Genomic DNA, 27,354 nt, shown 5'->3' on the forward strand with positions numbered 1-27,354 from the left:
TCTGTAAATATTAACATTTATTTGTGTACAATTTAATAGTCCATTATTCTTCCAACCTAATTTCTGAAGGTTTGTTGTCCATATATCCTGGTTCCTGAACGCAGTTTCACTAACCGTGAAAACAGACAGAGCGATACTGAAAAAAATAAAACAGCATTGGTTCCCTTCCAAGGAGAAAGCCGTATCCCCCTGTGTAGTCAGGTTAGTGTCAATAGTAGATGAGTGTTAGTGTAGTTCACTGGTTCTGAAGGACAGTTTGTTAGTGAAACAGCTCAAGGGACACTCGGCTGCAAGATCAGATGTCATATTAAGTTGACAAACTAATTCACCCTCGTCTGCACCGACCTGATTCAAACAAATAACTGTAGGAGTCCGATTGCTACTATAAAAAAAACATTGATGTTTGTGTGATAACCATTTGTAATCAATAATGTAGTGTAACTATGATGAAACAAACCAAAAGACAGAACAGACAGTTGTGTGTGTGTGTGTGTACTACTGTAGTGTACGGGTTGAGAGTGTTGGATCATTTAAGTGATAGCCTTTAAAGCAAAACGTTGCAGATACAGCCATGATACTGCTGTGTATTCACGTACTGAGCCTCTTTCAATTCGTGCAAAAATACAAACTCTGAGTAGATTTACCATTGACAGCGAATGGGGCTAAATATTCCAACAGAGCTGATTTCATAAGAAAATAAGAGTGCTAAACTAGTATTTTTGAAGAAGTAAAAATAAAGTAAGAGAAGGGTATGAAAATAGTGTTCTCGATTTTTAACAACTATATTATTAAGGGCTCTGACAGTTTGTTCATTTGTTCTCCCTCCAGTCACTGACTGACCTCGTCCAGATCAAGAGAAACTTGACATAAAAAATGTTAAATCCAGGAGAGAGAAGAAAAACTTTACAGAAAGATAACATGACAAACCTTTACAGATTAAATGAGGTATTGCACAGATTAATAATAAAAAATAAAAAAAGAGCATAAAGGCAACAAAAATATACAGCAAATTGATAAAACATTTACATTATCATTTGAATAAGATTTAGAAAGACAATTTAGGAACAATGTAGTGTTGTCAATCATCTGCGAGGGGGAGGGTCGCTAGTCATCCCACTCATCATCATCCTCAAAGTCCTCTTCCTCGTCATCATCGTCATCATCATCTAGGGAGAGAAAGACAAACAAAATACATTGGTACGAATATAACAGCAACCTCTTATCTAGTGTGTGTGTGTGTGTGTGTGTGTGTGTGTGTGTGTGTGTACCTGAGGAGTGGATAGCTTTGCTCCTCTTCTGCATCACCTCCATCAGAGCTCCTACGATGCCGGCTGAAGGTGTGGCGGGTCCTCCTGACCCTGGTTCGTCAGTCACCTGGAACACACACAGGAACACACACCAGTGAACACTCTCCAGTATAGGGGAATGTGCGTCTAGTATCTGTAGAGGATAGGGGAAGTGTGAAGGGCTAGCCTTAAAGGCGCTGCATGGTCAAGCCAACGGCTGCATTGGCCGTACAACAGTTACTGCGATACGGCCTCTGTAGAAGCCAGTGCATTCATACTGCTTGCGCTTCGCGGAGCAGAGCTGTTGTGAAGGAAGTTGTCAATCATGTCAATGCGGAACTATACGGAGCCCTCTGCATCGTTACAAAATTTGGGAAGTGCACGGCGATGCGGTACGGAGCTCGATTTGGCCTCTACAAGACTCTGGAGGATCCACAATTGCATCACACCCTCAGTACGGAGCCTCCGGAAAGCAATGCCAGAGCAATCATAAATTGGATTTTAGGGGTTGAGGTAGGTGCTAGGGTATAGGGGTTAGGGCAGGTTTCTTCAACTAGGTTTGACCTCGGGACAAGTTTTTTCTGAGCCAATAGTCGGCAGGCCAGAACATAACTAGTACATAATATTAACACAGTTAATTGGCCTACACTACAATTTGAGCAACGTTTTTAACACATCTGATTAGTACATAATAAATTCAGTGACAATAAAATAATCATTTAGATCTGATTACGCTCATTAAAAAAAATCCCCATGTCTCTATTATTATTATTTTTTGTCTATTTCTCTGTGCGTTGATTGGTGGGGAAAACACGTCTACGTAGCCTACAGTAGTTTTTTTAACATCAACATTTGTTCAGAACAATTAGCTTGATCACAAAATCTATCAAAGCTGGATAATGAAAATCGAAGTTTCAGGGTAGAATGTACAGAGATATAGGCTCATCTTTCTAGCTTTTCCCCAACGTCAAGCCAGTGTGTCTTATTTGCAATGAAAATGTCGCTGTCTGCAAATAATTCAATCTCAGACATTATGAATCTAAGCGTAGAACTTTCAAAGTGGCCTTCCCGTCCCAGACAGAGGGCCGACGCAGAAACATTGAAGCCTTAACTGGGTGGCATTCTCAGAGGAACACAGCACAATAAAGAAACTCACATTTTATTTGCTAACAATGTGTGGATGGACATACACCTGCGAGCCCTCATTTTCCTCTATGAACGCGGTATAGACTCACGCCAGGAACCGGCTTTCACACAAGTCGATTGAGGACCGCCTGCGCATCAAAATCGCATCCATCTCACCCGACATCCACAAGATCGTGTCCGAGGGGAAATGTAACTTTTCCTACTAATTAAACAACTTAGTGGCCAATATGACTGTATTTAATAAATACTAACATTGTGGGTGCTTATTCTGGGATATTTAGGTCAAGCTGACAGTATTTTCTAATTGTTCTGTCGTTACAGGAGCAGGAGCCCTATACAGACATTCAGACACAGCCTTTTTTTCTTTAAATTATTGTCTTATGTAGGACGCTACATTAATGGACAGTTGCAATTGTAAGTAGGCCTAATTTTAAAAAAAATCCCACTTCTATAAGGCAATAAAAAAAAATATTGTGAAAATGCTGTTGAGTCTCAACCTACCACAGGAAGTTATTTTATATAGGCCTAGGCTCTTAAGAAATAGACTCCAATTAAACCCGCTTGTTGTTTGTAAAGTCAAATTAAAATGAAGATCATTGTTGAAATGAATTACTCGACTGGTGTAGTTTTTCTCCATCTGTTGCTGTGCAACACTTGCATAACAAGTTAGCTATATTTCCAGCACCAGGTGCTGTTCATCTCCTATTGATTGCACTGCGGTTGCAGCTTTACATTTCAGCACCACAAAATTGTCCACTGCATGCTTTATCATTATTTGAATGTCTCCTGCATTCTCTCTCCTCATGAATGAAGTTAAAATGTAACTTTTGCATTATTTAGGCAGGGTAAGTGCCTTCTTGGGACATTGCATTTGGGAGTTTTTGCATCTCGGGTCCGACATTTTTATTTTTAAATTAAACAAATATTCATAATTGCTTTGGGGTGACAAATCATATTGCTGACGGGACAGATTTGGCCCGAGGGCCGGCAGTTGGGGAACCCTGGGTTAGTGAGTAATGTATAAGGAGGTAATGTCCACTCACAGCCTTTAGCTGTTTGCCCTGTCGTATCTGTTCGAGGAGTCCGCCTCGGACAGTGCTGGTAGAAACGGGCTCCACCTTCTTCAGCGGAGCCCCCTCCCTGATCTGGCTCAACAGGGCTGAGGGCTTACAAGCACCTCCACCCCCTCCATCAGCTTCCGGAAGCATGGGCGGGGGAGGAGGGCCGGGAGGCGGGGGAGGAGGAGGGGGTGCTCCGGAACCAATACCTGCTGGGGTGAAGGAGGGAGGTGGGGGAGGAGGTGGGGCATGGGGAGCCAGGGGAGGAGGGGGCAGAAGGCCTCTAGTTGGGGGTGGGGGTGGAGCTCCCATGCCTGTTCTGGAGGGGGGAGGAGGTGGTGGTGCTGAGGTGGGCGCTCTGGAGGGGGGAGGAGGGGGAGGTGCGCCCCTGCCCCTGACCGGTGGGGGCGGGGGTGGGGGGCCAGAGGTCTGGTGTGGGGGAGGGGGTGGGGGTCCACCTCTGGAAGGGGGGGGTGGAGGGGCTGGACCAGAAAGAAGAGAAATAATTTTAGCATGGCATCTACTATTGTACACACACACACACACACACTTCACAACATGCTTTAGATTCTAGAAGAACCTCAGAGGAAAGGCAGCAAATAAATACAGCTCAATTGCTGCTATGACACCATGCAGTAATGACTGTAGCCACTAGGGACAGCTATGCTTCAAGTAATTCTTCTCAACTAACCCAGAAACTCAGACAAAAGCTTTGTGATAGTATAAAAGAGTATAGCATTGACTAACATGTCATTCTACAGTCAAGAAAGGGAAAACGCCTCATCAGCACACTGCAATCGGACTCCTGGCCTGTCAAGGTCCATACATGTTACATCATGCCCAGGGGCACACAGCTCTGGGCTCGTATCCACAAAGCATCTGCGAGTAGAAGTGCTGATCTAGGATCTTTCCATATAATTTACTCATTATGATCTATAAGACAAAACAGAGCCTAGATCAGCATTCTCACTCAGATGATTCGTGGATACAGACCCTGGTCTTCAAGGGCCTCAGTCCTGAGGAACGAGGGGCTGAGTTGTGCACCCCTGTGATAGTCCAGGGATTCCCAAACTCGGTCCCGGGGCCCCCCTGGGTGCACATTTTCGGTTCTTTCCCTAGCACTACACAGCTTGATGACGAGTTGGTGATTTGTATCAGCTGTGTAGTGCTAGGGCAACAAAAAAACGGAATGAGTTTGGGAAACCCGGTGTTAGACTCTTTTGTCCTACAGAGGACAGAGTTAGTCTGATATACTAATGCCACAGCAGCACCATGCAGAGCTAAACCAACCTACCACACCACCTTGGAGGTGGAGGACCTGAGGAACACACACTGAACATTAGACTCTAGAGCACTAAATAATCTATAAGGACACTACATAGGCTACAAGATAACTTGTTTTTGTAAGTCAATGTGACCAACTATCGATACTCTTCTGACAAACACACAACCCAAAGCCCTTAGTTCCCCACACACACACACCTTGTCTGCGGAGCTCTATCTTGATTGCCTCCACTCCTCCCTTCTTCTCGATGAAGTCATAGATGACCTTGGAGGTCTCCTTGTCCTTCAGCTGGGCCTCAGAGATGCCACACATGTCAAACAGGTTCTTTAGCTCCGGGTCTAGGTTGTTCACCTGGAGGAGAGAAGAGAACACTGGATTACAGGAAATAGAACCATGCTGGGTTAGAACTCCTATCAGTTAGAACTTCTCAGAATTTCACTTAGTTTGAACCTCAATGAGTTAGAACTAGGGATGCACGAGAGATATACATTTAAAAAAAATACAATCATTTAATAAAAAAATAAATAATAATCGGTAAGCATATCGGAATTGGCAGATATTCGCTAAAAATGCCAACATCGGCATCGGCTCTATGTATAGTTTAACGCCGACGTGCATACCTGTATAACGTAGGTAGACGACGTAATGACACCACAAAAAATACAGCGCTACACGTGCAACACAGCATTACTAACCTAGCCCACAATGTCTGCTGTGTGGATCTATTTAAGTTTCAAAGGAAGATAACAAAAAGGCCATATGCAACATTTGTGCTGCTATTATTTCCCGCGGAGGGGATCAAGTGAAATCTTTCAATACCACAAACCTAATTACTCATTTGAAAGTGCATCACCAACAGACGTTCAGTGACTACTAAGTGCACAACTAAACAAGGTCAAGAAAATTTCAGCGAGACAACTCAAACGCGAAATTCAATAACGCCAAGATATAATTCATTGCCCTTGACAATCAACCGTTCTCTGTTGTGGACGATGGTGGCTTTCGCCGACTGGTCGAGCACCTCGAGCACCTGAACAACAAAACAGCACAGCAAGTAAGTGAAAGAAATGGGTTTTGATTGTTTTACTGGTAATGGGGACATACGTAAATGCCAACAAAATAACTTTTTGGTCAGTGTGTGTGTGTTTTTTTCAACTATTTAAGTGTACCAGAATGCTTAATAGGCTGCTAAAATTTTAAATATCAGTAACGGGTTTCTGGTCAAGGAAAATATTGGATATCGGTCAAAAATGGCATCTGGGTAGAACCTCACTGGGATAAAACATTACTCAGAACCACATTATGTCAGAGCTGGCGGTCTCATGTTCTCAGATAAACTGTTCTGATGTTGGCACCCCTGTTGTAAAACAGCCCCTGCATCACCACCTGGTGGCTGAGGGGAACTGTGCCAGGCTGGCACTGCCCATTGGTAGAGAGGATTGAAGGCTGTGAGATTATATTCCCACAGAACTAGATTACACAGGTTTATATCATATCTACTTTAAACCACTACTCTAGCTCTCTGGGCAGACACACAAACAGCTTAGTTAGTTTGTTTACCTCTATGTAATGCAGGTTGTGTTCTTTTATGTAATGAATTACAGCTGTAAATACATTTTTAAAACCTTGCAGGGTTCTTTCCTGTTTCTGTCGAAACATGTTAAAAGATCCTCTCTCTTAAACTCGCTCATCTCTCTCTCCACTTAAGTCCTTGAAAGTATTAAAGCTCAGAAATGCAAAATCATTGAAATCTTATTTTAGAAATTTCAACAAATCCCCCGGTTCGTCTGCTATGTTCGATGTAGAACACCACGCAATAATTACTTATCCTTTTTTGGAAATGAATGGATGGATTATGCAGAAACAGGTTTTAAATCTCCTTGTGTAACCCTGGGCTGGCAGTGACTTCTGCGGTGGGCAGAGATATGTCATAATATTTCATATTTAGTTCTGAGGAGAATCATGTCTGACGAACACTACCTCAGAAATAAACAAGTTCTGAGCCAGAGGACTGGTAAGGGGGACAAAATCCAACAACCCCCCCCCTCTTTCTCCCAGTAATACACATCCTCGGGGAGAAACCATCCCACTGTCCAGGCCTACTGGTTTGAGTTAGCGAGAAAGGCATTTCACTGTACTTGTTCATGTGACATTAAAACGTCCCATACGTTATGACAGAGGCCAGGTAGAACACCGTGTGAGAAGAGGCAAATCACAGGTCAGATAGGATCTTCCCATACCATTAGAAGTAGGGGAAGATCCTACTAGCCAGAGGCTTCAGTATAGACAACAATATCTCTTCCTCAGTCAGTCATACTCACATCGAAGCCTGTGTTGGGGTCCCAGCCGACATGGCCAACGTGCCTAGAAGGAAACATATGATCAGAGAGAGGAGTACAGAGCCTGAGGGAACGATCCGATCAGTATATAGTAGGTAGCCTAACCCTACACTCAGGGGATGAGAGGACACACAGAGGAAGTGTAAACTCTAAAGTAGCCTAACTAGAAAAGGTAACTCCACGCAAACGTTCGCTAAGAGCAGCCGTTTACCTGGTTAAACAAAGGTGAGCCATGTGTTGGCAAAATTTAAATGTCCAAGTCAAGACCCGGCAGCTACCACACTGGTAGCCTATTCCCAGGTGCTTTTTCAAAGCCTATGACAGATACTCCAGAGTGTAATCTACTCAATATTAGGTGTTGAGAAACAAATCAATAGAAAACAAGATACACCTAATTCCAAATGTGTTTATTCTGTTGCTAGCGATATTCATTAAAAAAAACATTGGAACATAAATATCCACACAAAAAACAATGATATATACAGTACCAGTCAAAAGTTTGGATACCTACTCGCTCAAGTTTTTTTTTCATTTTTGCTATTTTCTACATTGTAGAATAACAGTGAAGACATCAAAACTATGAAACAACACATATGGAATTATGTAGAAAACAAGTGTAAAAAAATATATTTTATATTTTAATTTTTTTATTTTTATATTTGAGATTCTTCAAAGTAGCCACCCTTTGCCTTGATGACAACTTTGCACACTTCACATTCTCTCAACCAGCTTCATAAGGATAATCACCTGGAATGCATTTCAACTAACAGGTATGCCTTCTAAAAAGTACATTTGTGGAATGTCTTTCCTTCTTAATGCATTTGAGCCAAGCAGTTGTGTTGTGACATGGTAGGGGTGGTATACAGAAGACAGCCCTATTTGGTAAAAGACCAAGTCCATATTATGGCAAGAAGACGTGAAATAAGCAAAGAGAAAGAGTCCATCATTACTTTAAGACATGAAGGTCAGTCAATCCGGAAAATTTCAAGAACTTAAAGTTTCTTCAAGTGCAGGGCAAAAAAACATTAAGCGATATGATTTAACTGTCTCTCATGAAGAACGCCAAAGAAAAGGAAAACCCAGAGTTACCTCTGCTGCAGAGGATAAGTTCATTAGATCTCAGATTGCAGCCCAAATAAATGCTTCAGAGTTCAAGTAACAGACATCTCAACATCAACTGTTCAGAGGAGACTGCACCCATCAGGCCTTCATGGTCTAATTGCTGCAAAGAACCCACTACTAAAGGACACCAATAAGAGACTTGCGTGGGCCAAGAAACACGAGCAACGGACATTAGACCGGTGGAAATCTGTCCTTTGGTCTGATGAGTCCAAATGTGACATTTTTGGTTCCAACCGCCGTGTCTTTGTGAAAGACAGGTTAGGTGAATGGATGATCTCTGCATGTGTGGTTCCCATCGTGAAGCATGGAGGAGGAGATGTGATGGTGCTTTGCTGGTGACATGGTCTGATTTATTTAGAATTCAAGGCACACTTAACCAGCATGGCTACCACAGCATTCTGCAGCGATACGGTACAACAGTACAATGACCCAAAACACACCGTCAGGCTGTGTAAGGGCTATTTTACCAAGGAGAGTGATGGAGTGCTGCATCAGATGACCTGGCCTACACAATCACCCAACCTCAACCCAATTGAGAAGGTTTGGTAATGAGTTAGACCACAGAGAGAAGGAAAAGCAGCCAACAAGTGCTCAGCATATGTGGGAACTCCTTCAAGACTGTTGGAAAAGCATTCCTCATGAAGCTGGTTGGGAGAATGCCAAGAATGTGCAAAGCTGTCATCAAGGCAAAGGGTGGCTACTTTGAAGAATCTCAAATATATTTTGATTTGCTTAACACTTTTTTTGGTTACTACATGATTCCATGTGTGTTATTTCATAGTTTTGATGTCTTCACTATTATTCTACAATGTAGAAAATAGTAAAAAGAAAAACCCTTGAATGAGTAGGTGTCCAAACATTTGACTGGTACTGTATAAATGAATTTATTTTCACGGATCCCCTGCAGTACCTGGGTGCCGACCCCCGGTTAAATACCCCTGGTTTACACTACTTCAGTAACCCAGTACCATAATATTGACTACCAGTGTCCAATTCCTAAAAACACGGGACAGATAATCCTCGCATCAATCGTGCCAGATACATATTACATGTGATTAGAAATATGTCCAGGATTAAAAAGTCCCATCAACTCTAAGCCTGCACATTAACACATTGCAGTATGGCTAGAGGTACTGCTCTATACATTAGCCGTGCAATATCCCCCAGTTGACCCAAACGGGCCACATCCTAACTTGACATCACAGTGAGTAACTAGAAGTGCCACAAACCTAATGATGGATTCAACCCACACTGAGGGCTTGTGAAAGACCCTTACTTCTCAGATGTCACAAAAAAAGACAACAACAACCACACAACAGAATAGAACAGAAAGGAAAGGGAATAAATTAGAAAGAATACTCACTGGAAGTTGCTGGGCGTGCCGATGTCTGCCTTGGTCAGCTTCTTGCCCTTCTTTCCCTTCACCTTCTTCTCCTTCTTGTTGTTGTTGACGCTGCTGCTCACCATGTTGAGCTGAGAGTTGTGGCCGTGGAACCGTGACACGCTGCTGATCTCTGGATTCTTGATGTCCACCGTGGCCATGGGCAGGGCAGGGCCTAGGGAGGAACAGAAGAGTCAGAACTACAGTACCCACAATGCTACAGTCCGGGAGAGTCTGGGTCTGGGGGAAGAGAGACCAGAGTGTCGGAACTAGGTAGTTTAAGATACCGATTACAAAATACTTTTGATGTACATTTCATTAATGAGGCCTACTTCCATCATTGACGCGTCCTCCAACAATTAGTTCAATGAGAGGGCACACAGGGTGAGACAGCGGGTTGACTTTTAACACCTGGAGAGTTTAGCCAACGTCACAACACACTATCTGCTACTGTGATCAAATTACAATCTCAGTAAGCACTCCTCGTGTAAAACCATCTCCTCTCTAATGCCTCCCATTAGGCTTAGGAGCAGTCAGAGAGATGTCTGCTAGTGGGACCACAGGGATGGACCAACGCACAGCAAACTAGAAAAACAAAACCACCACTACAACACTGACTGGATGAGATTCGTGTGGAATTCTCACACGGAATACTATTTGCCACTACCTGTGGCTCCCACGTCCTGTGACACCCACATAGTGGTCAATCCAAACTGAATTCTATGGACATGAGTGTCCTGACTCCCGAGCCACCTACCTCTGTGGCTGGAGTCCCCACGGGGGCTCTTCCGGACCGAGGGCGAGACTGAGGGACTACAGTCACAGGGAGTTCCGTCCCCCTTCCTCCACCCTCTGTCCCCCTTACACTCTCCGGCCGCCGCCACGTTGACGTCCAGCAGCATCTTACCCGCCACGCCGCAAGCGTGGTCCCCGTGGCGTAGCGAGAGGCGGGTAGCGAGGTTCGAGGGGGGCGCATATAGTTCCTCCTGGGGAAGGATCAGGCAGTGGAGGGTGGAGAGACACCCTCCCGGAAGCATCGCCCCTCCTCCTCCCCCCTCAGATAGGTCCTCAGAGGGAGAGGACAGGAAGGTGGTACAGAACATCATCTCAGAGCGATGGCGGCAGCATGGGGGGGGGGCAAGACTACGTGGTGCTTAGTCCTGGGCTATAGCTCAGAGAGCCACTGATCCAAAGATCTAGAGAATCAGAAAGACATCCCGAGAGGAACACAGGGTGTGCGAGCCATAGAACCAACTCCAGGCATTTCCAAAAACAGATCCAGAGAACCAGGTGGAAGAGCAACCAGAGAGGAGACTGAGCAGGGTATGACCAGATAGTCTGCCTGGCTCTGCCTACTGTCTAAGACCCTCCGGCTGAGTGAGGTGCCGAGGGGTTGGGCAAATGCCACAGCTACAGCTGGCCCCGCCTCCAAACAGAGTGCGCTCTCCTCGCTCTCGCAACAGGGAGCACTGCCAGGTCTCAGCTCTACGAGCCAAACTCTTTCCCTTTACTCTCTCATCCCCTCCCTTCTCCACCAGCGGGCCAAACCACACCCCCAACTCCAGCCCACCTCTAATCCCAGCAAATCACAGTGCTGCTGGATTTTACATAACCATTAATGCCCACTGCTAATCCACCATAATCCCTGAGATTCTCTTAAACATGATGAATCTACATCAGAGAGAGAGAGGCTGGCTGGCTGGCTGGGAGACAGGACTCAGAGAGACAGCATGGAGAAAGAAGGAGAGAGTGTGAGAAAGAGAGCGATAAGGCAACAGAAACTGTAACATTCTGGGTGAACGTGGTAAATTCCAGACACACACTAGTGAGTCAGACCCAAACAAACACGGCACCACATCCACCTGTCCAACGTGGTACAACCATTGGATCTGGCTGTGCTCTCTTCCTATCCGCAGGGTCATTCTCACCTGTCATTACTAGAGACACTGGGACACCAGACAAACCGCTCTATGGCCACAGGCAGAACACACCATGCCTGCTAGGCCAGAATGTTGTCTGTATGGGCACAGCCCAAGCCATGCCAGTCTGATCATCCTTCATAGAACAAGATAGGTCTGGGCCGTGCCATGTAAAAACATCACCCTCAGGAATCTGTTTACAGGTCACAAATGGAGAAAATGTCCCCAATTCAGCCCCCCACCCTCACCACAACTCCTTCCGTTCCGTGGCCAGTGCTGTGAGTGGACTGGGGTAGTGTGAGTGTTGTGAAGTACCTAACGTTAGCAGCTGAATTAAATCCGCTTAGCCTGATTAAGCAGACCAGGAGTTGATTGTGGTGACACGGTCTGTCCCCCCCAGTGAGACCAGTACAACACTATGGGGAGCCAAGCACAGAGCAAACTAGCTTTGAAGTCCAATAGAATGCACTCTTGATAAGCGACGCCAAGGAATGTTGCATGTACTGTTCCACCACAGCAAATCTACATGACCAGTTCCCGAGAGCATCTCTAAAGAGCTTTTGACTGCGATAGTACCAGAGCTTTCCTTACTGTACAGATACTAAGTGACATAAGTTCAAGAAAAACGCAAATGAACCGTATCACCCCCAGCCTGTCTGGGTACTGATGAGAGGGGATTTGAGAATGACGCGCCTCTTATACTCTATAAGGTTATATATACAGTTGAAGTGGGAAGTTTACATAAACTGAGTTTGGCTAAGGTGTTTCACAATTCCTGACATTTAATCCTAGTAAAAAGTCACCGTCTTAGGTCAGTTAGTTACTTTATTTTAAGAATAATAGTAGAGAGAAGGATTTATTTCAGCTTTTATTTCTTTCCCCACATTCCCAGTGGGTCAGAAGTTTACATATAGTCAATTAGTATTTGGTACCATTGCCTTTAAAATTGTTTAACTTGGGTCAAATGTTTTTTTGGGTAGCCTTCCACAAGCTTCCCACAATAAGTTGGGTGAGTTTTGGCCCATTCCTCCTGACAGAGCTGGTGAAACTGAGTCAGGTTTGTAGGCCTCCTTGCTCGAACACGCTTTTTCAGTTCTGCCCACACATTTTCTATAGGATTGAGGTCAGGGCTTTGTGATGGCCACTCCAATACTTTGACTTCGTTGTCCTTAACTTCTTTGGGAGAGGGGCGCAGTAATGAGTAGCTTGGATAAAAAGGTGCCCAGAGTAAACTGCCTGCTACTCTGTCCTAAAAGCTAGAAAATGCATATAATTAGTAGATTTGGATAGAAAACACTCTGAAGTTTCTAAAACAGTTTGAATGATGTCTGTGAGTATAACAGAACTCATATGGCAGGCAAAAACATGAGAACAAATCCAACCAGGAAGTGGGAAATCTGAGGTTTGTGGTGTTTCAACTCTTTGCCTATCCAGGATACAGTGGAAATGGCTTCCACTAGATGTCAACAGTCTTTAGAACCTTGTTTGATGCTTCTACTATAAAGGAGGGGGGAATGGAAGCTGAATGAGTCAGAGGTCTGGCAGAGTGCCACGAGCTGGTCACACGCATTCATATGAGAGGTAGCTTGCGTTCCATTGCATTTCTGAAGACAAATTAATTCTCCGGTTGGAACATTATTTAAGATTTACGATAAAAACATCCTAAAAGAAGATTCTATACTTAGTTTGACATGTTTCTAGGAAATGTAATATGACTTATCGTCTGAACTTTCACCTGGACCTGAAATCTGACACAGCGGTTGCATTAAGGAGAAGTTTATCTAAAGTTCCATGCATAACATGTGTATTTTCATCAACATTTATAATGACTATTTCTGTAAATTGATGTGGCTCTCTGCAAAATTACCGGATGTTTTGGACGCAAAACCTTACTGAATGTAACGCGCCAATGTAAACTGAGATTTTTGGATATAAATTTGAACTTTATCGAACAAAACATACATGTATTTTGTAACATGAAGTCCTATGAGTGTCATCTGATGAAGATCATCGAAGGTTAGTGATTCATTTTATCTCTATTTATGCTTTTTGTGACTCCTCTCTTTGGCTGGAAAAATGGCTGTGTTTTTCTGTGGCTATGTACTGACCTAACATAATCGTTTGGTGTGCTTTCGTCGTAAAGCCTTTTTGAAATCTGACACGTTGGCTGGATTCACAACAAGTGTAGCTTTAATTAGGTGTATTGTATGTGTGATTTCATGAAAGTATAATTTCTATAGTAATTTATTTGAATTTGGCGCTCTGCATTGTCACTGGATGTTGGCCATGCTGGACATCCCAGAGAGGTTAAGCTATTTTGCCACAACTTTGGAAGTATGCTTGGGGTCATTGTCCATTTGGAAGACACATTTGCGACCAAGCTTTAACTTCCTGACTGATGTCTTGAGATGTTGCTTCAATAAATCCACATCATTTCCCTTCATGACACCATCTATTTTGTGAAGTGCACCAGTCCCTCCTGCAGCAAAGCCCCCTCACAACATGATGCTGCCACCCCAGTGCTTCACGGTTGGGATGGTGTTCTTCAGCTTGCAAGCCTCCCCCTTTCTCCTCCAAACATAACAATGGTCATTATGGCCAAACAGTTCTAATTTTGTTTCATCAGACCAGAGGATATTTCACCAAAAAGTATGATATTTATCCCCATGTGCAGTTGCAAACCGTAGTCTGGCTTTTTTATGGCGGTTTTGGAGCAGTGGTTTCTTCCTTGCTGAGCGGCCTTTCAGGTTATGTCGATATAGGACTCGTTTTACTGTGGATATAGATACTTTTGTACCCGTTTCCTCAAGCATCTTCACAAGGTCCTTCGCTGTTGTTCTGGGATTGATTTTCACTTTTCGCACCAAAGTACGTTCATCTCTAGGAGACAGAAGGTGTCTCCTTCCTGAGCGGTATGATGGCTGCGTGGTCCCATGGTGTTTATAATTGCGTACTATTGTTTGTACAGATGAATGTCGTACCTTCAGGCATTTGTAAATTGCTCCCAAGGATGAACCAGACTTGTGGAGGTCTACAATGTTTTTTCTGAGGTCTTGGCTGATTTCTTTTGATTTTCCCATGTTGTCAAGCAAAGAGGCACGGAGTTTGAAGGTAGGCCTTGAAAACACATCCACAGGTACACCTCCAATTGACTCAAATTATGCCAATTTGCCTGTCAGAAGCTTCTACAGCCATGACATCATCCCCCCCCCCCCCCCCCAAGTTGTTTAAAGGCACAGTCAACTTAGTGTATGTAAACTTCTGACCCACTGGAATTGTGATACAGTGAATAAGTTAACTAATCTGTTTGTAAACAATTATTAGAAAAATGACTTGCGTCACGCACAAAGCAAATGTCCTTACCGACTTGCCAAAACTATAGTTTGTTAACAAGAAATTTGTGGAGTGGTTGACAAACGAGTTTTAATGACTCCAACCTACGTGTATGTAAACTTCCGACTTCAACTGTAGCATCTTACCTATAGCTAAGTGATCTACTGTGAATGTGGAGGTAGGCTGATTATTCATATGGCCTGGTTTGGAGTGTGTGATGGTGTGTGAGTGGTGTCACAGGTTTGGTATTTTAAGATTGAGGGGAGGGATCTGCTCAACGTCCCTGTAGAACTGGCTTTCTGGAGTGTGTACGCAGAATACCTAAGCATGTCCTGTAAGGCGGATTTATGTACATAGAAATTGCTTCTCACCACTGATGCCACAGTCAGATATACAGTACTTCCATACCCCTTATGCTTAAGATTAAGACTGGGGGGTAGGGTAGGTAATCTGTTAGTTAGGGGCTTGGGAGAGGTGTTCACTCTGGGACAACCTGCTTTCAGTGGATTATCCAATGGCTTTACACTGGAACCATTCAATCAAAGCCACGTGGGGACGAGTGTGTTTGTTAACGTGCATGTATATTTTAAGTCAAATAATTTCAGGGTTATTTCATTGAAAACTTAGTGTCTACGTCGATTTCTGGTTAAAATCAAAATGATTTCCCAAAAAAAAGACTTTCATGAAGGACCTACCATTTTGACCTGGAGGGTCACGTCTTTTTTCTGTAAAACAAAATGTATAGATTTAAACTCCTGTATGGTGCTGTGTGTTAGTGTTAGTGAAAGGGAGAGGTAAGGGATTGGTATGGAGTTACAGGTGACTGAAGTATACGGATCAAAGAGGAACTCCTCGGTAAGTGGGGGGGTTCGGACGGAGTTAGTTTATAAGCAGCATGGATGTGTGTGTGTGGGGATTGATTGTCAAGCGTACGTGTACGAGTTAGTGATTAACCAGAACGATCACAAGACTGACTGACAAAACAGAGCTCAAATCTAAAAAGAAGATCATCCATACAGAAACTGCATCGAATCTTGCTGGTTTGGGACAGAGGACAAACAGTCCTGACCTTATCATTATAGCAAGCTGATCTCCATGAGCACTTCAAAAAGCGGCACGGCAGACCACTGTTTCCCCTGGACACTGATCTTAGCTGATCAGGCACATGTTTATGTTAGGATTTAGGAGAGGGTGAAGCTGATTCTAGATCTGCTCCCCTTCTACTGGAGCTAGAGCCCTTAACGGTGGGCCAGAGAGAGCGAGAGCTGTCAATTGAACAATCAGGAAGTAAAGGAGATGGCATAGGAAGAAGGAGAGATCCATCTCTCAAAATTGAGAGGATCTGTATCTTAAAATTGAGAGGATCTGCCCAATCATTAGCAGACCAAGCTAAGGTCAGAGGAGAGGAGATGGTTTTAATATCAGAGGTCCAAGGTCAGTAGAATCAAAGATGGCGTCGGTAGGTAGTAGTCACCAGATTTTCTCTGTCGTCTCCCAAGCAGGTCCTCGACGGCGCCCCGGAAAAGCTTTGCCTCCTCCTCGTTGGCGAAGTTCAGTCCCATCTGGCACGACTACACACACACACACGCCAACAAACGCAGGAAGTGGAATGTCATAAGAACAAACAACACGGCAAGCTTCAAAAGACAGCACACAGGTTTTTGCCTTAATAAAATTGACCATGACATGTGAAAGGACTTGGCTGGAGCAAGGCACATCAAGTACATAGAGAAAGGGATAACTCACGTCTCCTGCGAATGTGAAGAAGTAAGATTTGGGAAAAGTGATTGAGAAGTTGTTGTAGAGCTCCTGCTCTAACATGTTTCTACCCTCCTGTGGCGAGAGAGAGTGGATATAATTATTATTATTATTATATATATATATAAATATATTTGTTTTAATCCATCTTTCGTCACATACATCAGATAGGAGTAGTGAAATGTGTTGTTTTACAGTGTGAACTAAACCCACCTTCATGTCGAACACCCTGATGAAGTAGGATCGTGCTGGGTTGTCTTTGACCAGACAGGCCACACCACAGCACTTCTTGGTCCAGGCTGAGTTCCTGTCTGCTGAGTATACCTGCACCACCGCAGAACACAGCGACTGCAGGGGAGAGAAAGGCACAAGGGGTTTAATACAACTGAACGCGTTCAACTGAAATGTGTCTTGTGTATTCAACCCAACCCCTATGAATCAGAGAGGTGCGGGGGGCTGCCTTAAATCGACATCCACGTCTTCGGCGCCCGGGGAGCAGTGGGTTAAATGCCTTGCTCAGGGGCAGAACATATTTTTACATTGTCAGCTCGGGGATTCGATCCAGCAACCTTTCGCTTACTGGATCAACGCTCTAACCCCCACTAACAGTAAGTCGCTCTGGATAAGAGAGTCGCCTAAATGACTAAACGTGTCAAATGGATGTAATAGGGCTTTAACTGAGACCCACACACTCGCAGTCTGTGTTTTACAGTGAAGCAGTGTTGGCCAGGTCTCCCTTTAAAAATCTTCATTTCACCTCAATGGAATCAACTTCCTGCTTTAAAAGGTAGACTCAAGGACCCAAGTATACACAATATCAGGCCGACTTCCTCAACAACTAAGAGCGTTGAAGCGCGAGGCTAGACTTCTCTGCTGTTTTGGTCCCGTAGAGATCACGCTGTAACAGTGTGAAGCGCACCCGTGCATGTGCGCAGATACTATGTGACCGCTCAACATTTTTACATCGCGCTCATCTCAATATCTGTGGATCTGCTCAGGGCAACCTCATCTCGCCAAGTCGAACTTTAAATAAAAAGGTTAGAAAATAATGTATGCGCAGAAACACTACTACAGGTGTGACAGCATTGGCAGAGTTTAGACTACCGCAGCGCAGTTCATTTCTCAGCAGGACTAAAGTCACCCTGTCCTCTTGTGTGCGTACGTGTGCCAGTACTGTCCTCTGTATTGCTTACTGACATCTCAGCAGTCTCCTCACGCAGGACGGTAAAGCAGCCTGTCAGGCTGCCAATAAAGTGGTGAATATACTCGTCACTTACTTATAGTAATGAGAGGAGAACAGGAAGGCTGGCCTGTCATAACGCGTCTCACCGTAACAGCCCTTCTCTATAGGACCGAGCTATCACACTGCTGACTGACTCCGACAGCAGACATGTCAGTAATGCATCTAGACCTAGAAGCTCTAGAATAGGGTAGCCCAACCCTCTTCCTGGAGCTCAACTGTCCAACCCTAATTGAGCATATCTGAGTAGAATCAGGTGTGTTAAATTAGGTTTGGACTGAAAACCCACAGGGCGGTAGATCTCCAGGAAGAGGGTTGGGCAGCCCTGTACGAGGAGGAGGAGGCCGTCTCAGGGAGCAGTGGTTACCAAGTGAAGCCGCTGCAGCAATGCAAACAATGTCCTCAGCTCTTTGAAGATAACTTGTCATAAAGATAAAGGGCTAGCTCAAAGAGCGCTAACTGGAGAGTTATTGCCAAGTATCTCATGGTCTTAGACTGATGTGGCCAGGCCTTCCTTCCATGCCCATTGTGTGATCCGGCTGGGGCAGACAGGCTTGCAGCAGAATCCTCTGACTCAGCAGGGCTGGATGTCAGGCTCCACTATACAGACTCAAGATCAGGGCCCGGTTTCCCGATACCGATGGAACTTAGGCTTACGATGCGTCGTTCCTACAACGGCCGAAAGCCAAAAACACCAGGCGGAGAGAATGTTCGCTAAGTGCATCGTTAGACAAATTACAGAGACAGAAGCCCAGTGGTCACCAACCTTCTGAGTCAAGATCACTTTGAGTCAACATGCATGCCGAGATCTACCACTCCGATTTTTTATGAACATGACTTAAATTTACGCCTATGCAACATTAACTTATTAAAAACAGTACTGGAGCAATGAGGTTTGTTCAGTAGGCTATAGGCCCAATACATTATCACCGCATATTAGCTGTGCTTGAATTTACCTGCCAGTGCATTGTTGTTCGGGACATTTTAAAAAATATATAATTTTAAAATTTGAGGTAGGCTATATGATCACACTGGTAATGGATCCATTGTTGTATTACTTGTGAGGCACATTTCAATAATTTGCTTTTTTACTTTACTGGGATGATGGTGCCTGCACCTGATGGTCAGTCTCAGCAGAGAGAGAGAGAGCAGCAGACTGAAGGTCCGTCTCTCAACATCCCTCCGCTCTCCATTTCCTCCACTGACACTAACCAAAAAGGGACACCGTCTTCCAGCTGATGACGAAACTCGAGTCGCACCGCATTATTTCTGCCTCATGCACAAATTCGTGTTGTTACTCCTATGAACAGAGAAAAGTGAAATATTCCTTGATATTAAAAAAGACCCAAGCCGGTAATAAGAACGCAGGCCTATATATACACTTTCCTACTAATTCATTACCGCTGCACTGGTTGTTGTAGCGCTGAGTTGAAATAGGAAGAACGCGCATTTTAAGGGTTATAAACGTGTTGAATAGAAAGTGTTGACAGCGCTGAGTAAGAACTTAAACATGATCTCACTCATAAAAACAGCAGCTCTTTGCTGTATTCGTTGACAGTCTCTCTCTAGTCACAGTTTTAAACGTTTTGAAATCACACAGTATCAATTTTGCCGTAGCTGTCTTTTATGCCTGCTAAATTACTGCAGACTCGGTCATCTCAGCAATCTGATTGGCCAGCAGTGGCATAGTGCACTTGATTTCCTCTCCAGGCCCACCGGGAAGGCAGAGTGTGTACCTTCAGACGCATGAAAGGGCAACAGTTTGCCTACCTGGCACGCAGGGCAGCTGAATTGGCTGCACCTACCACCAACAACCCGAGACAAATTTTTAAATTTTTTATTTTTATTTATTTTTTTAAATAGGAAAACAAGGGTTTATTAGTTTTTTTAACAGAAATGTTTGGCGATTGACTAGAAATGCCTTGGAGATCGACAAGTCGATCGTGATCGACCACTGTGTCAGACTGAATTCAAAGTTGACTAAATAGATTAGTTTTTTCACCCATCTACACACAATACCCCATAATGACAAAGAGAAGAATTGTTTGGGGACATTTTTGCAAATGTATTAAAAATTAAATACAGAAATATCAAGTATTCACACCCCTGAGTGGATACTTTGTAGAAGCCCCTTTGGCAGTGTTTACAGCAGTGAGTCTTTCTGGGTAAGTCTCTAAGAGCTTTCCACACCTGGATTGTGCACCATTTGCCCATTATTATTTCAAATTAGACAACCGTTTTCAGATCTGCCATAGATTTTCAAGTAGATTTAAGTCAAACTGTAACTCGGCCACTCAAACATTCATCGTCTTCTTGGTAAGGAACTCCAGTGTAGATTTGGCCTTGTGTTTTATGTTATTGTCCTGCTGAAAAGTGAATTAATCTCCCAGCGTCTGGTGGAAAGCAGACTGGAACATGTTTTCCTCTAGGATTTTACCAATGCTTAGCTCTATTCAGTTTCCTTTGAACATAAAAAAAAAACTCCCTAGTCCTTAACGATTACAAGCATACCCATAACATGATGCAGCCATCACAATGCTTGCAAGTGGTACTCAGTAATGTATTGGATTTACCCCAAACATAACACTTTGTATTCTGAACAAAGTTAATTGCTTTGCCGTATTTTTTGCAGTATTACTTTAGTGCCTTGTTTCAAACAGGATGCATGTTTTAGAATATTTTTATTCTGTACAGGCTTCCTTCTTTCACTATGTCAATTAGGTTAGTATTGTGGAGTAACTACAATGTTGTTCATCCATCCTCAGTTCTCCTATCACAGCCATTAAACACTGTACCCTGTTTTAAAGTCACCATTGGCCTCATGGTGAAATCCGAGCGGTTTCTTTCCTCTCAGGCAACTGAGTTAGGAAGGACGCCTGTATCTTTGTAGTGGCTGGTTGTATTGATACACCATCCAAAGTGTAATTAATAACTTCACCATGCTCAAGGGGATATTCAATGTCTGCTTTTTATCTACCTTCTTTGCAAGGCACTGGAAAACCTCCCTAGTCTTTGTGGTTGAATCTGTGTATGAAATTCACTGCTCGACTAAGGGACCTTACAGATAAGTGTATGTTTGGGGTATAGAGATGAGGTAGTCATTCAAAAAACCATGTTAAACACTATTATTTCACACAGAGTGAGTCCATTCAACTTATTACATCACTTGTTAAGCAAATGTTTACTCCTGTACTTATTTTGGCTTGCCCTAACAAAAGGAGTTGAATACTTACTGACATTTTAAAACATAATTCCACTTTGACATTATGGGGTATTGTGTGTAGGCCAGTGTAGAAAAAAAAACAATTTAATCCATTTTAAATTCAGGCTGTAACAAAATGTGTGGAAAAAGTCAAAGGGTGGGAATACTTTCTGAAGGCACAGAATGTACATAGCAACCTCAGTTACCTCGTACCCGTGCATTCGACTCGGTACTGGTAGTCCCTGTATTATTGCCATGTTATTTTTACTCACTGTGTATTTATTCCTAGTATCACCATTTTCATTTAATCTTTAACTCTGCATTGTTGGTAAAGGACCCGTAAGTAAGCATTTCACTATTAGTCTACACCTGTTGTTTACGAAGCATGTGATAAATAACATGTGACTGAAAATGTATTTCAATATGATTCAATTATATATGTACACATTGCCTATTTACACTATATATCCAGAGTATGTGGACATCACTTCAAATTAGTGGATTTGGCTATTTTAGCCACACCAGTTGCTGATAGGTGTATAAAATCGAGCACACAGTCATGCCATCTCCATAGTCAAACAATGGCAGTAGAATGGCCTTACTGAAGAACTCAGTCATTTTCAACGTGGCAGGATGCCACCTTTCCAACAAGTCAGCTCGTCAAATTCCTGCCCTGCTAGAGCTACGCCGGTCAACTGTACATGCTGTTATTGTGAAGTGGAAACGTTTAGGAGCAACAACGGCTCAGCGGCGAAGTGGTAGGCCACACAAGTTTATAGAACGGGACCATCGAGTGCTGAAGCACGCAAAAATCGTCTGTCATTGGTTGCAACACTCACTACAGAGTTCCAAACTACCTCTGGAAGCAATGTCCGCACAATAACTATTCGTCTGGAGTTGAAATGGGTTTCCATGGCCGAGCAGCCGTACAAAAGCTTAAGATCACCATGCGCAATGTCAAGCGTTGGCTGGAGTGAAGGAAAGCTCGCCACCATTGCATTCTGGAGCAGTGGAAACAAATCTGGGTTTGGTGGATGCCAGGAGAACACTACCTGCCCAATGCCAACTGTAAAGTTAAGTGGAGGAGGAATAATGGTCTGGGGCTGTTTTTCATGGTTCGGACTAGGCCTAGTTCCAGTGAAGGGAAATCTTAACGCTACAGCATACAATTACATTCTAGACGATTCTGTGCTTTGTGGCAAGAGTTTGGAGAAGGCACTTTACTAAAGTGAGGTCCATACAAAAATGATTTGTCGAGATCGGTGTGGAAGAATTTGACTGGCCTGCACAGAGCCCTGAACTCAACTCCATCGAACACCTTTGGGATGAATTAGAACGCAGACTGCGAGCCAGGCCCAAATCGCCCAACATCAGTGCCCGACCTCACTAATGCGCTTGTGGCTGAATGGAAGCAAGTTCCAGCAGCAATGTTCCAACATCTAGAGGAAAGCCTTCCTAGAAGAGTGGAGGCTGTTATAGCAGCAAAAGGGATGACCACCGCCATAAAAATGCTCATGATTTTGGAATGAGATGTTTGATGAGCAGTGTCCACATATATTACCAAAAGTATATTTTAATGCAGTCATCTCGGGTTACATTTTAAGCTTTTTATGCTTCACTTGTTTGTAACAATTGCAAATATTTTGGCTACTTTGTAGGCCTTTGTTCAGAAGTTGTTGGTCACAGTCAGACAGAAACATCTTGATTCTATGTTTAGCAGAGCTCTTCGGTGAATAAAGTGACGCAGAAGGATAAAAAAGCAGCCCACGAAACACTTAGCTGTTTTACAAGCGGTCTTAGGCAGTCAGTAAATAACAAGCGCTTTCAAGTGAAACTTAAGTAACAATGGTTTTGGGAAACAGCACAGAGATTTACCGATGCTCCTACGAAGGTTCTAAAGATGAACTTAGCCTTAAAATGCTTTTGGGAAACGGGACCCAGGTTCTTCCCCAAGTTTACTAGCCTCCTCGCAGAGGGGTTCGGGCCCATTACCCTGCAGATGAAAGGCAGGCCAGAGCAGAAAGTGGTAAAGCAAGTTCCCGAGAACACCTAGTAGCTAACTACACACAGATGGGTAAGGGCTGTGCAGTGTCTGGGGACATGAAGCTTTCTAGCCTAGACTACATTTCAAAGAAAGCAATATCTGTCTGTGCTCATCTAGCTGGCTGTGCCCACAACAGGACTAAGGCAGTGAGGTCACACAGAGCTGAGCGGTTTCATCCATCAGCCTCTCGAGCTCTGATCACAAGTGGCAGCCTGAACGAGCCCCACTGGCCACAGGCAGCACCCAGTCCCAGTGACATCATCAAAGCTCGCCATGGCACCACTCTCCAGGCTGCTGGTGCTACTACACACTACAGCCAGTAGGACTGTAGAGGGCTCACAGGGAAAACAAACAAACAGGATGTTGAATGTACGGTAAGTGTCATCCATGTCCTGAAAGTATTTCCCATGTAGCCTAAAAAGTGGGATTGAGTAGGAATGGCTAGGGCTGGGAAGGACAGAAAGAGAGGAGGGAAAGTCAGAGTGGAGTTGGGAAGGAGTAGAGACTGGAGAGTAGTAGGAAATACAGAGATTGGTAATGGGAGGCAGAGGCCCAGAGTAGGGGTGGTAAGGGGAGGCCGAGGTGGGGAAAGTGGGAACAGGGAAGAGGTTGGGAAGGAGAGTATGAGGTAAAGATCAAAAGGCACATTTGCGCCACTCCAGCACAAAACACTGAAGGAGGTTGACCACTGCACTTCCTGCTGGAGAGGACTGCTGATCAGGCAGTCTCTGTGTCTGTCTCACTCACACAGAACGCGAGTTGGATAGCTTCCACCTCTAGCCCGGTGCTGATAGTAAAAAGTGAAGCAGTAGGAATACCAATGAGTTGAATGTCAGTGAAACCACAGCAGCACAGGTTGGACCTCTCACACGTGTGATTCATCATCTGGCAGGGCCTGCGTTTCAGAGTGTGCTGCTCACTGTTTGTATGTATGAATCACTGAAAGAGAGGGGAGTGACAGAGCGATAGAGACCGAGATAGAGACACAGAGAGAGGCCCTGTGCTGAAATCCACTGACACAGCTCTGATTCCAACTAGCACATGACATCCATGTCTCAACAGGCAACAGGTATTAGACATTAGCTTCTGGCTCAGCTAGCATAACTTGCCTTTAACAACTGGAATAAGCCAAAGGTTAAACACAGAAGTCAGGGGCTGTTCAGTGTTCAGTTCTCTGTGGAGGAAGAGAAAAGACAGCAGCTTCCTACATTTCCCTTCTCTAGCTACATGAGACCATTACATAACAAGCAATCGCTCACTTCGAGGATTTTAAGAAGAGTGTTTTCATGCGGAGAGCGAGGCAGGAATGTCGCTCACGCAACTGCCTGGGCTGTCTCACATGGTGAGTGACATGGCCTGGATGTCTGTGGAATGATGTCATTGGCTGCGTATGCAGGTGTACAACACAGGTGCAGAGACACACCCGGGACAGGTATGACTGTGACAGACAGGTAGGAGGCGGGACTCTCTTCTGGCCCACCACGTGAGAAAGAGGAAGTAAGATAAGATGACTTCCTCAACACCATCTTAGCCTACTTTGTGAACATGACAAAGGTGACATGACTCAACGCCAGGTGATATGGGGAAGTAGCGAAGGGTGTGGTAACGTGGCATGGGAAAGTTACTACCGAGACAAAACTATCAACTCTGGAGAAACTGTAGGCTCAACCACTGTAGGGAAAGTGTGCGAGCAGTATCCAACTTCACACTGGGTAGAAACCTACCAACTTAGTTTCAAACATTACACAACACAGCCTGACCCATATCCATGAGGAAATCTGATTAAACCACATTCCTGATGAACTGATTAACAGCCTTAACTGCCATCCAATTGTATCAACCAACCTGGTGTTTACAGGTAGCTCATACCTGCATGTATTGTGAAATAAGTGAGGTGGGTGCATTCTCTCTCTGAATTGACATCGGGTGACATTAGCCTACCACCCAAGGCTAGCCAGGTAGTTTATTGACAGATCAAGTTGACACACTGGGGTGTAAAACCAGCAAATAGATACTGTATACCTATTTTGTTGACATAAGTGTAGACCTTTACACTGCTATTGTACATTACACCAACTTAAATACCTGAGGTTAAAGGGTGCAATCAACGCAGATCATGTTTCAAGAGGACACATTGTTTCTATTGAAATATAATTTCCTGGCTGGGTGAAATGATAACAAAACGCGTTATATAATATCATTTTTCAAGCTGTCACATTAAATAGAGTCCCTGCCCATCAGAGCTAATTTGCTACAGTGATACATTGTAACGCTACACTGGTCACATTCTTCACTGATTACTGCATCTCAAAAACCGAGGAGAGCAATCAACTGAATTTAATTGTGTGATTGCCCATGAGAAAGTATTGTGTGGACAACAGAACAATGCATGCCAGACAGATTGTTCTGAACACACAGGCTGTTCTGAACACACAGGCTGCTTCCGAAATCAGCCAAGACATTATGCAACGCCAGTACGAAAAATATTCGTAGCCAGGTTGATGAGTTTAGCAGGTCCTAACACTGGCCCAGGTCTAGGCCAACAAAACCGAGCAGCACATTCTTGTTAACAGTGGTTTGGTTCTTCTGGGTGTTTCCATGTTATGCAGGTGTGTCAGGGAACACCCGAGGCCTCGGGGCTTGACTGAAACTTTCTACCGCCCAAATGTCACTATGTCCCGGGATATCAAGATGTATTTTTCCCTACCCCTGTTCCACCAGTCTAGCCGAAGCCAAGGGAAGGACCGTCAGTGCCAGTGGCGAGAGTTGTTTTCCTTCGATTATTATATCAAACATATTGAGGCATCAATTACAGAAGTTTCAATTCATCCTGAAAAGGGTAAACATCATTCACGAACAATTAGTAAAGAAAGTATAACAACTGATAAACTTACGGTGCATTTCCTGCCGAGGTAATTGAAGAGACAGTCGTTCTCTTGTGGGGTTAGCAGTTTGGATGCACTGTTAGCGGGCCGCCGTTGCGGCAGATGGCCACTCATTATTGACAATCAACCAAAAGGTGTGTTATGATTCCGATTCGACGTTGTATGAAACGCAAACAAACAAGTCATTGATCTCCCGTGGCCTGCAACCGGACCCTCACATCGATGCACGTTTGTTCACTTCCCGATAGAAACAGCTTTAGTATGATAATATCTCCGTTGGTCCCAAACACAACGTAAGGTCCTCCTTCAATCCAAATTATGAGAACATTCCTGCAACGTCTTGCATATGGTAGATACTAAACTTTCATCGGAACTCCAGCGCAAGTAGCGGCATATTTGTGACTCAATCCAACATGGCAGTCTATGGGAATAAACCAAAAACGTAACTGGGGGAGTGCGCACTTTTGAAATGCACGACTAGATCCTTTTGAGAGCATTAAACGGTTATGTTACACAACATTTATGACATAAAAATGTATTATCTTTATAATAAAAGTAAAATAAATGCAAATATATCAAAAGAAGCACAATTAAAAAATATATATATGATAGAATGGTACGATCCAGCCAATGTTTATACCAAAGATTCTTATAACTAACCCAAATTAGACCAGAGCGTGTCGTATGAAATGGGAACAAAATAATCATATTGGCCAAAACGAGCAAAGAGGTGGGGCGAGGCAGGCACGAACTAGTGAAATCCTATTGGCGCGTTCTAGCATTTATTTACATATTTCCGTTAGGGAACGCCTACTATGTGAAGTGCGCATGTGCAATAACGCTATTCGACCCTTGCATTCCTTCTAAACAACCATTTTTTTTAAACCTTTACAAAGGGTGAAGTCTGCAAAACGCAGTAAACTCTGTTTGTTACAGATTCTGGTTCTGAAAACAGAAAACTGTATGGAGGTCAAATGTTTAATTGATGACAAAATTTGCAGAATTTGACCAAAATTCGTCTCGCTCCATCTTCTCCCAATTCCGGTCACTGGGCTTCCTCTCATCACCATATTTGGTAGTGAGTGGAAACGCCAACCAGAGGCTTCACATTTATACATCCGGTGAAATATCTGGCTCATACTATCTCGCTTTACTGGAATTCAGTGGACGCGTGCAAAACGGAGCAGAGACAGAAAGCGCGGGTTGTCAAATTGATGCTATGGTATTTATGCCGCATTCTTCTAGTAGTCTGAACTAGGAAACCCGGACATATCCAACTTGCTAACTGGTTGTACACATGCTGCGTTCAACCAGTTATTAAGTCGGAAATGTCCGAGTTTCCTAGTTCAGACTAGC

At 43.9% G+C, this 27,354-nt stretch overlaps 1 protein-coding gene across 2 annotated transcripts; it reads right to left on the reverse strand.

Moving 5' to 3' along the window:
• Positions 1-26,442, reverse strand: LOC139534226 (actin nucleation-promoting factor WASL-like). 2 transcript variants are annotated; one of them, XM_071333167.1, is made up of 10 exons: positions 26,008-26,442; positions 16,841-16,975; positions 16,616-16,702; positions 16,344-16,440; positions 9,600-9,792; positions 7,097-7,139; positions 4,973-5,126; positions 3,476-3,972; positions 1,269-1,374; positions 1-1,166 (listed from the first exon to the last, which is right to left on the reverse strand). In XM_071333167.1, the coding sequence occupies exons 1-10, from the start codon at positions 26,110-26,112 to the stop codon at positions 1,105-1,107; spliced, it is 1,479 nt and encodes a 492-aa protein (XP_071189268.1). In that variant the 5' UTR covers positions 26,113-26,442; the 3' UTR covers positions 1-1,104. The 2 variants fall into 2 exon arrangements, with proteins under 2 accessions (XP_071189268.1, XP_071189269.1); XM_071333168.1 differs by lacking the exons at positions 16,344-16,440; positions 16,616-16,702; positions 16,841-16,975; positions 26,008-26,442 and adding an exon at positions 10,375-13,966.
• Between the last annotated feature and the right edge of the window lie 912 nt (positions 26,443-27,354).

Source organism: Salvelinus alpinus, chromosome 11 (assembly GCF_045679555.1).
Source record: "Salvelinus alpinus chromosome 11, SLU_Salpinus.1, whole genome shotgun sequence".
In the NCBI taxonomy this organism is placed as follows: Eukaryota; Metazoa; Chordata; class Actinopteri; order Salmoniformes; family Salmonidae; genus Salvelinus; species Salvelinus alpinus.

Coding starts and splice junctions, on each gene's coding strand:
- LOC139534226 (XM_071333167.1), bottom strand. CDS start 26,112: ATGAGTGGCCATCTGCCGCAACGGCGGCCCGCTAACAGTGCATCCAAA. Junction 16,976..26,007: donor ACCTCGGCAGGAAATGCACC/GTAAGTTTATCA, acceptor TCTCCCCTGCAG/TCGCTGTGTTCTGCGGTGGT. Junction 7,140..9,599: donor GGCACGCCCAGCAACTTCCA/GTGAGTATTCTT, acceptor GTTTCCTTCTAG/GCACGTTGGCCATGTCGGCT.